At 45.7% G+C, this 15,901-nt stretch overlaps 1 protein-coding gene across 1 annotated transcript; it reads left to right on the forward strand.

Annotated features, from left to right (window-relative positions):
• The first annotated feature begins 1,890 nt into the window (after positions 1 to 1,890).
• Positions 1,891 to 15,747, forward strand: trim25l (tripartite motif containing 25, like). The gene is made up of 8 exons (XM_038997394.1): positions 1,891 to 2,553; positions 4,813 to 4,908; positions 7,059 to 7,292; positions 7,613 to 7,772; positions 7,976 to 8,011; positions 13,003 to 13,383; positions 14,835 to 14,900; positions 15,173 to 15,747. The coding sequence occupies exons 1-8, from the start codon at positions 1,891 to 1,893 to the stop codon at positions 15,745 to 15,747; spliced, it is 2,211 nt and encodes a 736-aa protein (XP_038853322.1).
• Positions 15,748 to 15,901: the final 154 nt, after the last annotated feature.

A 15,901-nucleotide genomic window follows, 5' to 3' on the forward strand; every position in this document is an offset into this window, starting at 1 on the left:
GTGACCTTCTATTCTAGTTACTGTAGCATGCCGGTGACCTTCTATTCTAGTTACTGTAACATGCCAGTGACCTTCTATTCTAGTTACTGTAACATGCCAGTGACCTTCTATTCTAGTTACTGTAACATGCCGGTGACATTCTATTCTAGTTACTGTAACATGCCAGTGACCTTCTATTCTGGTTACTGTAACATGCCAGTGACCTTCTATTCTGGTTACTGTAACATGCCAGTGACCTTCTATTCTAGTTACTGTAACATGCCGGTGACCTTCTATTCTGGTTACTGTAACATGCCAGTGACCTTCTATTCTAGTTACTGTAACATGCCAGTGACCTTCTATTCTAGTTACTGTAACATGCCGGTGACCTTCTATTCTAGTTACGGTAACATGCCGGTGATCTTCTTTCTAGTTATTGTAGCATGCCGGTGACCTTCTATTCTAGTTACTGTAACATGCAGGTGACCTTCTATTCTAGTTACTGTAACATGCCAGTGACCTTCTATTCTAGTTACTGTAACATGCCAGTGACCTTCTATTCTAGTTACTGTAACATGCCGGTGACCTTCTATTCTAGTTACTATAACATGCCAGTGACCTTCTATTCTAGTTACTGTAACATGCCGGTGACCTTCTATTCTAGTTACTATAACATGCCGGTGACCTTCTATTCCAGTTACTGTAACATGCCGATGACCTTCTATTCTAGTTACGGTAACATGCAGGTGACCTTCTATTCTAGTTACTGTAACATGCCGGTGACCTTCTATTCTAGTTACTGTAACATGCCGGTGACATTCTATTCTAGTTACTGTAACATGCCGGTGACCTTCTATTCTAGTTACTGTAACATGCCGGTGACCTTCTATTCTAGTTACTGTAACATGCCGGTGACATTCTATTCTAGTTACTGTAACATGCAGGTGACCTTCTATTCTAGTTACTGTAACATGCCGGTGACCTTCTATTCCAGTTAATGTAACATGCCAGTGACCTTCTATTCTAGTTACTATAACATGCCGGTGACCTTCTATTCTAGTTACTGTAACATGCCGGTGACCTTCTATTCTAGTTACTGTAACATGCCGGTGACCTTCTATTCCAGTTACTGTAACATGCCGATGACCTTCTATTCTAGTTACGGTAACATGCAGGTGACCTTCTATTCTAGTTACTGTAACATGCCGGTGACCTTCGTTCTAGTTACTGTAACATGCCGAGACCTTCTATTCTAGTTACTGTAGCATAACAGTGGCTTTCTATTCTAGTTACTATAACATGCCAGTGACCTTCTATTCTAGTTACTGTAACATGCCGGTGACCTTCTATTCTAGTTACTGTAACATGCCGGTGACCTTCTATTCTAGTTACTGTAACATGCCGGTGACATTCTATTCTAGTTACTGTAACATGCTGGTGACATTCTAATCTAGTTACTGTAATGGTATGTGACATCACAAAGAAACTCATCCCCTCCTGTTTTTCTCCCTAAACCAGCTCTGTGACTCTAGCCCCGCCCTTCTACCTGTCTTCCTTTAATTCCGACAACACCATTGGTTCATCTCATATGAGATCACCACTCTCTGACTAACACCCTGGACAGTCTCATACCTCTGTCTTATACCTCATATCTCTGTGTTTCTCTGCTCTGTAGCTACATATATCTCTGTGTGTCTGCTCTGTAGCTACATATCTCTCTGTGTGTCTGCTCTGTAGCTACATATCTCTCTGTGTGTACAGCATTCTTTCTGATTCTACCCATTTCTGTTTTCATCCATCTCTACCTCAACTTTTTCCTCTCAGTTGCCTCTCTCTATTCTCTCTGTCTCTCTCTTCCGCTCTCTCTCTTTGTAATATTCTACATTCACCGCTGCTACCTGTGGTCTCACTATGAGTGGTAATCTGTGGACGGAGGAGCAGTTCAACTGTCCTGTGTGCCTGGACCTCCCGAATGAGCCAGTCACCATCCCGTGTGGCCACAGCTACTGCAAGGGCTGCATCAAGGACTACTGGAGCAAGGACGACCCTCGCTCCCCTGGAGTCTACAGCTGCCCCCAGTGCCGCCAGACATTCTGTCCCAAGCCCTCCTTGTCCAGGAACACCATGCTGGCAGAGGCCGTGGAGCAGCTCCGCAAGGGGGCCCTCACCACCTCTGCCAGGGAGTCCATCCGAAGCGCCCACCGTGCCAACACCATGGGTAGAGCCAAGGGAGGTTCCCGTGGTGGTGGTGTCAGCCAGCTGCCAGCCATGGCCGTGCCCTGTGACACGTGCCACGGCGCTGGAGACCAGCGGGCTGCGGTGAAGTCTTGCCTGGTGTGTATGGCGTCCTACTGCGAGGCCCACCTGAAACTGCATCAGACGAAAGCGGAGTTGAAAAAGCATGAGCTGATTGCGCCCACGGGCAAGCTGGCGCAGAAGATTTGTACCGAGCACAAGTACCTGCAGGAGTTCTACTGTCGTCAGTGCCAGATGTTTGTGTGCTGGCTGTGCACCAGTAACCAGCACAAGGACCATGAGACCACCTCCACCAAGGCAGAGCGCACGGAGAGACAGGTAAGCCCTCAGACATACAGTGCATTCGGAAAGTATTCAGACCCCTTGATTTTTTCCACATTTTGTTACGTTACAGCCTTATTCCAAATTAGATTTTTTTTTTTATATTCTCAAACAATATACAAACAATACCCCATAATGACAAAGCGAAAACAGGTTTTTAGGATTTTGTTCAAATGTATTCAAATATAAAACTGAAATATCACATTTGCATAAGTATTCAGACCCTTTACTCAGTACTTTGCTGAAGCACATTTGGCAGCGATTACAGCCCTGAGTCTTCTTGGTTATGACGCTACAAGCTTGTCACACCTGCATTTCAGGAGTTTCTACTATTCTTCTCTGCATATTGTCTCAAGCTCTGTCAGGTTGGATGGGGAGCGTCGCTGCACAGCTATTTTCAGGTCTCTCCAGAGATGTTAGATCGGGTTCAAGTCTGGGCTCTGGCTGGGCCACTCAAGGAAATTCATAGACTTGTCCCGAAGCCACTCCTGCGTTTTCTTGGCTGTGTGCTTAGGGTTGTTGTCCTGTTGGAAGATGAACCTTCACCCCAGTTTGAGGTCCTGAGCGCTTTGGAGCAGGTGTCATCAAGGATCTCTCTGTACTTTGCTCCGTTCATCTTTCCCTCGATCCTGACTAGTCTCCCAGTCCCTGCCGCTGAAAAACATCCCCACAGCATGATGCTGCCACCACTATGCTTCACCTTAGGGATGGTGCCACGTTTCCTCCTGACGTGACGCTTGGCATTCAGGCCAAAGAGTTCAATCTTGGTTTCATCAGACCAGAGAATCTTGTTTCTCATGATCTAAGAGTCCTTTAGGTGTCTTTTGGCAAACTCCAAGCTGGCTGTCTTGTGCCTTTTACTGAGGAGTGGGTTCCGTCTGGCCACTCTACCATAAAGGCCTGATTGGTGGAGTGCTGCAGAGATGATTGTCCTTATGGAAGGTTCTACCATCTCCACAGAGGAACTCTGGAGCTCTGTCAGAGTGACCATCGGGTTCTTGGTCACCTCCCTGACCAAGGCCCTTCTCCCCCGATTGCTCAGTTTGGCCGACGACCAGCTCTAGGAAGAGTCTTGGTGGTTCTAAACTTCTTTCATTTCAGAATGATGGAGCCCACTGTGTTCTTGGGATCTTCAATGCTACAGACATTTTTTGGTACCCTTCCCCAGATCTGTGCCTAGACACAATCCTGTCACCGAGCTCTATGGCCAATTAATTCGACCTAATGACTTGGTTTTAACTCTGACATGCACTGTCAAAGGGTCGGAATACTTATGTAAAAAATATATTTCCAATTTTTTTTGCAATACATTTGCAAAAATGTCTAAAAACCTGTTTTCGCTTCGTCTTTGTGCGGTACTGTGTAGATTGGTGAATAATTTGTATTTATTTAATCCATTTTAGAATAAGGCTGTAACGTAACAAAATGTGGAAAAAGTCAAGGGGTCTGAAATACTTTACGAATGCGCTGTACATGGACAACACCATACCCACCCACTAATGTGATCAACTGCCTGGCACAAGACTGTGTTATCCCGCTGAACCAAAGGTGAGTCATTCGCTCTGGGAGCTAACGCAAGTCTTCAGGTCTCAGGCAACAAAACAACACCCAATCAGGTCCTGTGTGGCTCTGTATGCAAAGCCAAGGTTCGATTCCCGCTGGGGCCACACATACGGTACGCACACATGACCGTAAGTCATTTTGGATGAAAGCGTTTACTAAATGGTATATATTATTATTATAATATTAATCAAACACACCCCCATGTGCAGACTCACTCCACAAAAACATGTAAATACAGTCTGATCAAAACATCCATACAGGTTGCTGGGCTGTCTATGTCCCATCACAGCTGATCTGACCACACCTAGAAACTGCCTCTCATTCAGCCTTTGCTGTGGTGATTCATTAGAAGTGTGTGTGTGTGTGTGTGTGTGTGTGTGTGTGTGTGTGTGTGTGTGTGTGTGTGTGTGTGTGTGTGTGTGTGTGTGTGTGTGTGTGTGCGTGCGTGCGTGCGTGCGTGCGTGCGTGCGTGCGTGCGTGCGTGCGTGCGTGCGTGCGTGCGTGCGTGCGTGCGTGCGTGCGTGCGTGCGTGCGTGCGTGCGTGCGTGCGTGCGTGCGTGCGTGTGTGTGTCTGTATAGAGTAAGGTGGTGCCATATCTTAGGTGATTATGTAGTTGTCTTTGTGGGCTAGTGAGCATTCCAGACTGCATTCCAGTCCATTCAGGAGTGAGTTGATGTGACTGTGTTTTGCAGAAAGAGCTGGCTGAGGTGCAGACAGAGAATCATCAGAGACTGAAAGAAAGAGAAGGAGAGCTGAAAGACATGAAGAAGATGCTGGAGGCAACAAAGGTAAGGGCTTAGGACACACTACACTACACCCCACTACACCACACTACACTACACTACTCTACACCCCACTACACTACTCTACACCCCACTACACTACAGCCCACTACACTACACTACAGCCCACTACACTACACCCCACTACACTATACTACACTACACCCTACTACACTACACCATACTACACCACACTACACCCCACTACACTACTTCACACCCCACCCCACCACACCACACCCCACTACACTACTCTACACCCCACTACACTACAGCCCACTACACTACACTACAGCCCACTACACTACACCCCACTACACTATACTACACTACACCCCACTACACTACACCATACGACACTACACTACACCACACTACACCCCACTACACTACTTCACACCCCACCCCACCCCACCCCACCACACCACACCACACCACACTACACTACACTACACCCCACCACACCACACCACACTACACCCCACTACACTACACTACACTACACCCCACACCCCACTACACTACAGCCCACTACACTACACTACAGCCCACTACACTACACCCCACTACACTATACTACACTACACCCCACTACACTACACCATACTACACTACACTACACCACACTACACCCCACTACACTACTTCACACCCCACCCCACCACACCACACCACACTACACTACACTACACCCCACCACACCACACTACACCCCACTACACCACACTACACTACACCCCACTACACTACACTACACCCCACTACACTACTTCACACCCCACCACACCACACTATACTACACCACACTACACTACACTACACTACACTACACCACACTACACTACACTACACTACACTACACCACACCACACTACACTACACTACACTACACTACACCACACTACACCACACTACACTACACTACACTACACCACACTACACCACACTACACTACACCACACTACACCACACTACACTACACTACACTACACCCCACTACACCACACCACACTACACCCCACTACACCCCACTACACCCCACTTCACCCCACTACACTACACCACACTACACTACACTACACTACACCACACTACACCCCACTACACTACACCCCACTACACCACACTACACTACACCACACTACACCACACTACACTACACTACACCACACTACACTACACTACACTACACCCCACTACACCACACTACACCACACTACACCCCACTACACTACACCCCACTACACCACACTACACCCCACCCCACTACACTACACCCCACTACACTACACTACACTACACCACACCACATTACACCCCACCCCACTACATTACACCCCACTACACTATACTACACTACACCACACTACACTACACCCCATTACACCCCACTACACTACACCCCACTACACTACACCCCACCCCACTACACTACACTACACTACACCCCACCCCACCCCACTACACTACACCACACCACATTACACCCCACCCCATTACACCCCACTACACTACACTACACCACACTACAACCCATTACACCACACTCCACTACACTAAACCCCACTACACCACACTACACCCACTACACTACACCCCACTACATCCCACTACACTATACTACTCTACACCCCACCCCACTACACCCCAGTACACCACACCCCACTACACTATACTACACCACACCACATTACACCCCATTACACCACACTACACCCCACTACACTACACCCCACCCCACTACACTATACTACACTACACCACACCCCACCCCACTACACTACACCCCACCCCACTACACTATACTACACTACACCACACCCCACTCCACTACACTAAACCCCACTACACCCACTACACTACATCCCACTACACTATACCACACTACACTATACCACACTACACTATACTACACTACACCCCACACAACATTCCATTACACTACACCCCACTACACCAGTCTCTCTGTGTGTGTGTGTGTGTGTGTGTGTGTGTGTGTGTGTGTGTGTGTGTGTGTGTGTGTGTGTGTGTGTGTGTGTGTGTGTGTGTGTGTGTGTGTGTGTGTGTGTGTGTGTTCCTCAGTGAGTACCTTTCTATGCACCTCCATATACAGTACCAATGTGCGTATGTCTTCATACCTGAGTTTGTGTCCCCAGCGCTCAGCAGACAGGGTACATGATGACACAGAGACGGTGCTGTCGGAGCTCCAGCGCTCGGTGGAGAGGCTCCAGGAGCTGGTGGAGGGTGTGATGAACCAGGCTGGGCAGGAGAAAGTAAGCGAGGCCCAGGACGTGGTGGACAAGCTGGAGGCCGAGATCTCTGAGCTGAAGAGGAGAGACAAGGACATGAAGGAGGTGTTCCGCTGTGAAGACAACATCCACTTCCTGGAGGTAGGACGCTTTTCTCTTTCTGTGACCCTTTCATATATTTTTGATCCAATTTAGCTGCATGCAGCTGGTTGATGGCCATATTGGACATGGCTGCCAGGGGGTAAAAGACCAAATCTGGGATGGGCCAATAGTTAAAAAGCAGCATTGCCCTAGTCATGTTTGAAATGTGCTGCTTCTATCACAAAATACATTATTTCTTAAATGACCTGTCTTCTCTTTCTGTCATTGCCTTTCTTTCTGTCTTCATTTCTCCATTTCTTCCATCCCATCCTCTTCTCCTCATTCTCCTCCTCCTTCTTCTCCTGTGCACCGCCCTCCAGACCTGTGAGTCTCTGTGCAGCCCGTTTGAGTGTAATGATCTGTCGTGTGTGGTGGCCAATCCAGAGGCTACGTTTGAGCCTGTACGTGAAGCCATCCTGAACCTACGGGAGAGAGTGGAGGACATGTGCAATGTGGAACTGGGCAAGATCACCAAGACAGGTGTGTCAGAGTGGAGGACACGCATACAACACACACACACACACACACAGGGCACTACTAGCAGAGATCACCATCACCTTGTTCACTATAAATATTGTCATAAAGACGGAGTATTTTTTCTGCACTATGTTATAGACTGATATCAGTGGATCAATACAATGTCAATGTGTTAATAAACTGTAATTTCTCATCCTTCTCTTCAGTGAATAACACAACACTGTTCACCTTAGGAGATAAAGGTGAGTTCTGGTCCAGAGGATGTCTCTAGCTCTGGTCCAGGGTGTTCTGTGGGGCTTGAAGAAGGCTCAGCATAAGCAAGCCGCTCGTAAGCCGCTCGTAATGCCCTGGGCCAGAGCTAGAAGCCATCGATTACCAATAAACATTTAAATTGTGGATTGACAGACTGTACTTACTCACTGCACTGTTTTCCCCATCATAGCAAAAAAAAATGGCGGCCAGAAGACGGGAGGGTTCAGGAGTTGTGAGTAGTTTTTCCCATTTCTTTATTGGTAGTGTGAGTTGGACTTTCATAATTCACTGAGATTGTGAACTAATCTGAATTGGACATTTTAGTCAACAGCAAATAACGTGAGGAAAGGCAATATTTAATTTCCGCAGTGCAAATGCTTTATACTCAGTGCCTGTTCCTTTTGGTGCTGGTCTTTTCACTTGTCTAGTTGAGTGATTGGTCATCGTCATTAATTGTGCAGCTTGGATATGAAATACATAACCTGAAATAATGATGTATTGTTCCTGATGAAGGATCGTCATAGTCAGGTTTTTAATAGTAAAACAGTATGTTTTTAATAGTTAAACAGTATGTTTTTAATGGTTAAACAGTATGTTTTTAATAGTTAAACAGTATGTTTTTAATGGTTAAACAGTATGTTTTTAATGGTTAAACAGTATGTTTTTAATAGTTAAACAGTATGTTTTTAATAGTTAAACAGTATGTTTTTAATAGTTAAACAGTATGTTTTTAATAGTTAAACAGTATGTTTTTAATAGTTAAACAGTATGTTTTTAATGGTTAAACAGTATGTTTTTAATGGTTAAACAGTATGTTTTTAATGGTTAAACAGTATGTTTTTAATAGTTAAACAGTATGTTTTTAATGGTTAAACAGTTTGTTTTTAATGGTTAAACAGTATGTTTTTAATGGTTAAACAGTATGTTTTTAATGGTTAAACAGTATGTTTTTAATGGTTAAACAGTATGTTTTTAATAGTTAAACAGTATGTTTTTAATGGTTAAACAGTTTGTTTTTAATGGTTAAACAGTATGTTTTTAATGGTTAAACAGTATGTTTTTAATGGTTAAACAGTATGTTTTTAATGGTTAAACAGTATGTTTTTAATAGTTAAACAGTATGTTTTTAATGGTTAAACAGTATGTTTTTAATAGTTAAACAGTATGTTTTTAATGGTTAAACAGTATGTTTTTAATAGTTAAACAGTATGTTTTTAATGGTTAAACAGTATGTTTTTAATGGTTAAACAGTATGTTTTTAATGGTTAAACAGTACGTTTTTAATGGTTAAACAGTACAGTATGTTTTTAATGGTTAAACAGTATGTTTTTAATAGTTAAACAGTATGTTTTTAATAGTTAAACAGTATGTTTTTAATGGTTAGACAGTATGTTTTTAATGGTGAATGTTGTGCCTTTTTCTTTTCAATGACTAATCCACAGTGTTTTCTGGTCTGGGATCCAAAACAACAACAAACAACAACCGTCCTGCAGGTATGTACTGTAGCGACTGTTTCCTGTATCGGTTTTAACATGTGCTTTGTGATAGGTCATTGAATGACACATAATGATGTGTACGTTCGTCGTCGTGTTTCAGCTCCCACACCGACTGTCTCCGTGGCGGTTCGAGGTCCTAACTCACGTGGTAGGGTGATGTCATGTGGCTAGTTTCATCACAAATCTCACTATGACGATCATGATCAAACATTAGATCAGCTTAATCATGTCTCCTTCTGTAGGTGTAGGCCTGCGCTCTCAGGATGTTAGGAGCAGAGAGGAACCACGAGGTCAGACGTGTGTGTGTGTGTGTGTGTGTGTGTGTGTGTGTGTGTGTGTGTGTGTGTGTGTGTGTGTGTGTGTGTGTGTGTGTGTGTGTGTGTGTGTGTGTGTGTGTGTTTGCGTTTGCGTGCAAAGGGGTTTAAACTCTTCTACCTCTTTCCTTTAGCTGACAGAGACAGGCCGAGGAGAGAGGAAAGAGAACCAGGTAACACACACACACAGAGAAAAACCCAGAATTTCTTTGTGAACATAACCGGTTCCACAGGTTGGCCTGCCTCACAAGAGGAACATTTCCTTATCATCTGTGTATGGTCCTTCTTCCTGTCTCCTCCATCCGTACTGTGTCACATCCTGAACCTCTTAAGAATAACTGCAGATATCAGTTCCATAAATTATCTCTGACCACCTCCCTAAGGTGGTCTTGACCAATACTACAAATTCAGTCATCATTTGAGTGTTTATGAAATCTACTCAACTGCCTCGCTTTTCCTCTCATTCTCTCTCTATGCAATCAGAAAGGCGTCCGGATACATAGGTTTGGTTTGCTCCTTGCAAAACCTGGCTAGGTGAAACGTCTGTGCTCGCATATACTCCCTAATGACCGTCGCTTAAAAAATGAGAAAAAGCGTCAATATTACTGTTGTTTGTCCCTCTTGAAGCACCGTAGCAACAACATACCCAGTAATACTTTCTCAAAATAGTCTGAATTAATCTAAGATAAATCAAGAAATAGTTTTTGCCAATGAGGTCTTAGTCGCATCATTTCACATCTATCTACGATGTTTGGTGCAGTATTTCACATCTATCTAAGATGTTTGGTGCAGTATTTCTCAAGTGAAAAAATCTGCATGAAAACTAGTCATCTCTTGTTGAATGACAAACACTTAATTGCAGAATCTCGTCTATAGTTCCCACTCTTACCAAGAGTAGTCCTGTTGACCAATCTCTGACGAAGGGGCGTATAGACTTTGGCTACTGAACTTCCACTTGCCTCTAGAAGAAATGTAGTGTATGCGAACACCAAAACCAACCAAAACGTCACAAAAAAATGTCATAATATATGATTGAACAGTTTCGACTGGGAAGCGACAGGCTTTAAGCTTACCATATGTTTTGTAGTCGAAACAGTTTAAGGATTTATTATGATGAAACGGTGTGGCGTTTTGGTTCGGCAACACAACATTTTTCCTTGAGGCAAGTCGATGGAAGTCTACGCCCCTTCGTCGGTGATTGGTCAACAGTATTACTGGACTAGGTACTGCTCCTAGTAGGAGTGGGAGCAGTGAACGGTGATTGGTCAACAGTATTACTGGACTAGGTACTGCTCCTAGTAGGAGTGGGAGCAGTGAACGGTGATTGGTCAACAGTATTACTGGACTAGGTACTGCTCCTAGTAGGAGTGGGAGCAGTGAACGGTGATTGGTCAACAGTATTACTGGACTAGGTACTGCTCCTAGTAGGAGTGGGAGCAGTGAACGGTGATTGGTCAACAGTATTACTGGACTAGGTACTGCTCCTAGTAGGAGTGGGAGCAGTGAACGGTGATTGGTCAACAGTATTACTGGACTAGGTACTGCTCCTAGTAGGAGTGGGAGCAGTGAACGGTGATTGGTCAACAGTATTACTGGACTAGGTACTGCTCCTAGTAGGAGTGGGAGCAGTGAACGGTGATTGGTCAACAGTATTACTGGACTAGGTACTGCTCCTAGTAGGAGTGGGAGCAGTGAACGGTGATTGGTCAACAGTATTACTGGACTAGGTACTGCTCCTAGTAGGAGTGGGAGCAGTGAACGGTGATTGGTCAACAGTATTACTGGACTAGGTACTGCTCCTAGTAGGAGTGGGAGCAGTGAACGGTGATTGGTCAACAGTATTACTGGACTAGGTACTGCTCCTAGTAGGAGTGGGAGCAGTGAACGGTGATTGGTCAACAGTATTACTGGACTAGGTACTGCTCCTAGTAGGAGTGGGAGCAGTGAACGGTGATTGGTCAACAGTATTACTGGACTAGGTACTGCTCCTAGTAGGAGTGGGAGCAGTGAACGGTGATTGGTCAACAGTATTACTGGACTAGGTACTGCTCCTAGTAGGAGTGGGAGCAGTGAACGGTGATTGGTCAACAGTATTACTGGACTAGGTACTGCTCCTAGTAGGAGTGGGAGCAGTGAACGGTGATTGGTCAACAGTATTACTGGACTAGGTACTGCTCCTAGTAGGAGTGGGAGCAGTGAACGGTGATTGGTCAACAGTATTACTGGACTAGGTACTGCTCCTAGTAGGAGTGGGAGCAGTGAACGGTGATTGGTCAACAGTATTACTGGACTAGGTACTGCTCCTAGTAGGAGTGGGAGCAGTGAACGGTGATTGGTCAACAGTATTACTGGACTAGGTACTGCTCCTAGTAGGAGTGGGAGCAGTGAACGGTGATTGGTCAACAGTATTACTGGACTAGGTACTGCTCCTAGTAGGAGTGGGAGCAGTGAACGGTGATTGGTCAACAGTATTACTGGACTAGGTACTGCTCCTAGTAGGAGTGGGAGCAGTGAACGGTGATTGGTCAACAGTATTACTGGACTAGGTACTGCTCCTAGTAGGAGTGGGAGCAGTGAACGGTGATTGGTCAACAGTATTACTGGACTAGGTACTGCTCCTAGTAGGAGTGGGAGCAGTGAACGGTGATTGGTCAACAGTATTACTGGACTAGGTACTGCTCCTAGTAGGAGTGGGAGCAGTGAACGGTGATTGGTCAACAGTATTACTGGACTAGGTACTGCTCCTAGTAGGAGTGGGAGCAGTGAACGGTGATTGTTTGCTGGCTAGTTTTAATGCACATTTTTTCACTTGAGAAATACTGCACCAAACATTTTAGATAGATGAGAAATACTGCACCAAACATTTTAGTTAGATGTAAAATTGCACGACTAGGACCTTCTTGGCAGAAAACGTCAAAAATAATTACAGATTTCTTGATTTATCTTTATTATTTTCTAATATTTTGAGGAAGTGTTACTGGGTATGTTGTTGCTACAGTGGCTCAAGCGGGACAAAACAGTAATACTGAGATTTTTCAAGCAAAAGTCGTTTCAACAGACGTTCGTTTCACCTAGCCGAGTTCTGCTAGAAGCAAACCGAACGTATGTATGTGGACGCCTCTAGACTCATCAAGACATGCTCACCCAGTAAAACCTCTCGTCTCTCCACAGCCAGAGAGGCAGCCCCCAGACCAAGCACCAGATCTAGTCCCACTCAGAGCCGGAGAAAGCCAGCCAGAAATAGCCCGACCCAAAGTCGAAGAGAGACGCGCAGACGCAGTCCCAGTCCCACTCCAAGTCGTACAGAGCCAGCCAGACCCAGTCGCAGTCCAAGTCGTACAGAGCCGGCCAGACCCAGCCCTACTCCCAGCCGGAGAGAGACACCCAGACCAGAACCCACCACCACCCCTACCCCCGGTGCTGTTACCCAAGCCACCCCAGCCTCAGGAGCTTTCAGCCGGATGGGCTCCATAGCAAGTCTCTTCCGCTCCCATCGACGTGCCACACCGGCACCTGGGCCAGTCAACAACAACACTGGTGGAGTTAACCCATGTGAGTCCCGACCAGAGAGAATGATTGAGGCCTCTAGTCACCAAAACTCCGTATTAGCACGGGCAGCGCCATTGAGGGCTTCCACCATTTTAATGTAGTCAACTGGGTGGCTTCCAACTCCACTGGATAATCCCTCCTGGTGACTTTCTTGGAGTCATGACAAAGGGTCATCAGGAGGGATCAGCCAATCGGGAAAATGGAAATTGCCCCAATGGCGCTGCCCATGCTGTCACAGACTCTATAATGGCACAGATACAAAGATGAGTCCTCTATATATCTCTATGGTCCCGACCCTCAACGCTTTAACCCCATCAGAGGTCATACACCCTGGTCTTACTAGCCGTTCACCAGTGTAGACACTGTATAATGTACCTCAGAATGTACCTTGCAGGTGCCACAGCACATTGTTTGAAAATAATGTCTATAAACATCATACTGTTTTGACAGGGGGGATGGGTGCACTGACTGAATCCCAACCGGAAGTGAATACCAGCCTTTTCCTGGATCCGCCGACCCCTGACCCCATCATGAATCAGATGCCAGCTTTCCCTGCATGTGAGTCATCATTCATTCCTTTTCTTCATTCTCCAGTTCTTCCTCTCTACATCTGAGGAAAGCATATTGCCTATATTTAAGGTTACCCTTGTGATCAGTGGTGTAAAGTACTGAAGTAGCACTTTAAAATATTTTTACTTAAGTAGTTTCTTGGAGTATCTGTACTTTACTATTTATATTTTTGACAACTTTTACTTTACTACATTCCTAAAGAAAATAATGTATTTTTTACTCCATACATTCGAACTGTCATCCAAAAGTACTCATTACATTTTGAATGCTTAGCAGGACAGGGAAACGGTTCAATTCACACACTTATAAAGAGAACACGTGGTCATCCCTACTGCCTCTGATCTGACACACTCACTAAACACATATGCATTTTTGTAAATTATGTCTCAGTGTTGGAATGTGCCCCTGAAAATGGTGCAGTCTGCTTTGCTTAATATAAGGAATTTGAAATGATTTATACTTTTACTTTTGATACTTAATTATATTTAGAACCAAATACTTTTAGACTTTTACTCAAGTAGTATTTTACTGGGTGACTTTCACTAGAGTAACTTTCCATTAAGGTATCTACTGTATACTTTTACTCAAGTAGTATTTCACTGGAGTAACTTTCCATTAAGGTATCTACTGTATACTTTTACTCAAGTAGTATTTCACTGGAGTAACTTTCCATTAAGGTATCTACTGTATACTTTTACTCAAGTAGTATTTCACTGGAGTAACTTTCCATTAAGGTATCTACTGTATACTTTTACTCAAGTAGTATTTCACTGGAGTAACTTTCCATTAAGGTATCTACTGTATACTTTTACTCAAGTTGTGTACTTTTCCCACCACTGGTTGTGATCCACTCCCCTCATACTGCCCGTCTTCGTCTGCTGTAGTGAGGGAGATAGACATCTCCAGCATCCAGGCCCCAGAGCCCAGGAGCAGAGAGGAGTTCCTGCAGTGTGAGTATAGAACAGCTAAACATCTACACAGATACAGCCTGTTCCAGTTAGCTCCCTACCCTGTGGCCTTGGCCCTCACCCTTCCATGTTTGCAGATATGAAGGGAAAGGTATGAGCATTGTAGCATCCACCATATTGATTACAACTTTCAGATCTGAAAACTTCAGAAGGTTAGGGCCAAAGGGAAGGAGTACTCACAACAGCTGACAACCAAATCTGCAAAGTCCTTATCCCCACACCTTAACTATTCATCCATCCCTCCCCTCCCCCAGATGCCTGTACCCTGACCCTAGACACGAGGACAGCCCACCGGCGTCTGACCCTGTCGGAGGGCAACACCAAGGCCACCCTACAGGGGGCAGGGCAGCCCTACCCAGACTGCCCCCAACGCTTCGACGGCTGGACCCAGGTGCTGTGCCAGGCCCCCCTTTCCGCCCAGCGATGTTACTGGGAGGTGGATTGGCGGGGGAAGGGGTCATCAATGGGCGTGGCTTATGGAGCCCTGAGCAGGAAGGGGGCGGACGCCAGGGCGGGGCTTGGCTACAACGCCCAATCATGGAGCCTGGAGCTGTCGGATACGTGTTGCACGGCAATGCATGACAATGAGAAGAGGGACATCCCGGTGACGTACTCGCCGCGTCTGGGGTTGTTCCTGGACCTCAACGCGGGCACCCTGGCGTTCTATAGCGTGGCGGAGAGCATGGGGCACCTGCACACGTTCCGTGCCAACTTTACACAGCCACTGTATGCGGCCTTCGGGGTGGGTAGTGGGGTTGGTGTTGGACTGGACTTTGCTCTGGGTCAGTTCAGCCAGACATCCGACAGCATCAAGATCTGCCCCATGTGAGGAGACCTACGACCTCTGTATAGATCTGCCCCATGTGACGAGACCTACGACCTCTGTATAGATCTGCCCCATGTGAGGAGACCTACGACCTCTGTATAGATCTGCCCCATGTGACGAGACCTACGACCTCTGTATAGATCTGCCCCATGTGAGG

Source organism: Salvelinus namaycush, chromosome 7 (genome assembly GCF_016432855.1).
Source record: "Salvelinus namaycush isolate Seneca chromosome 7, SaNama_1.0, whole genome shotgun sequence".
NCBI classification, from domain to species: domain Eukaryota; kingdom Metazoa; phylum Chordata; class Actinopteri; order Salmoniformes; family Salmonidae; genus Salvelinus; species Salvelinus namaycush.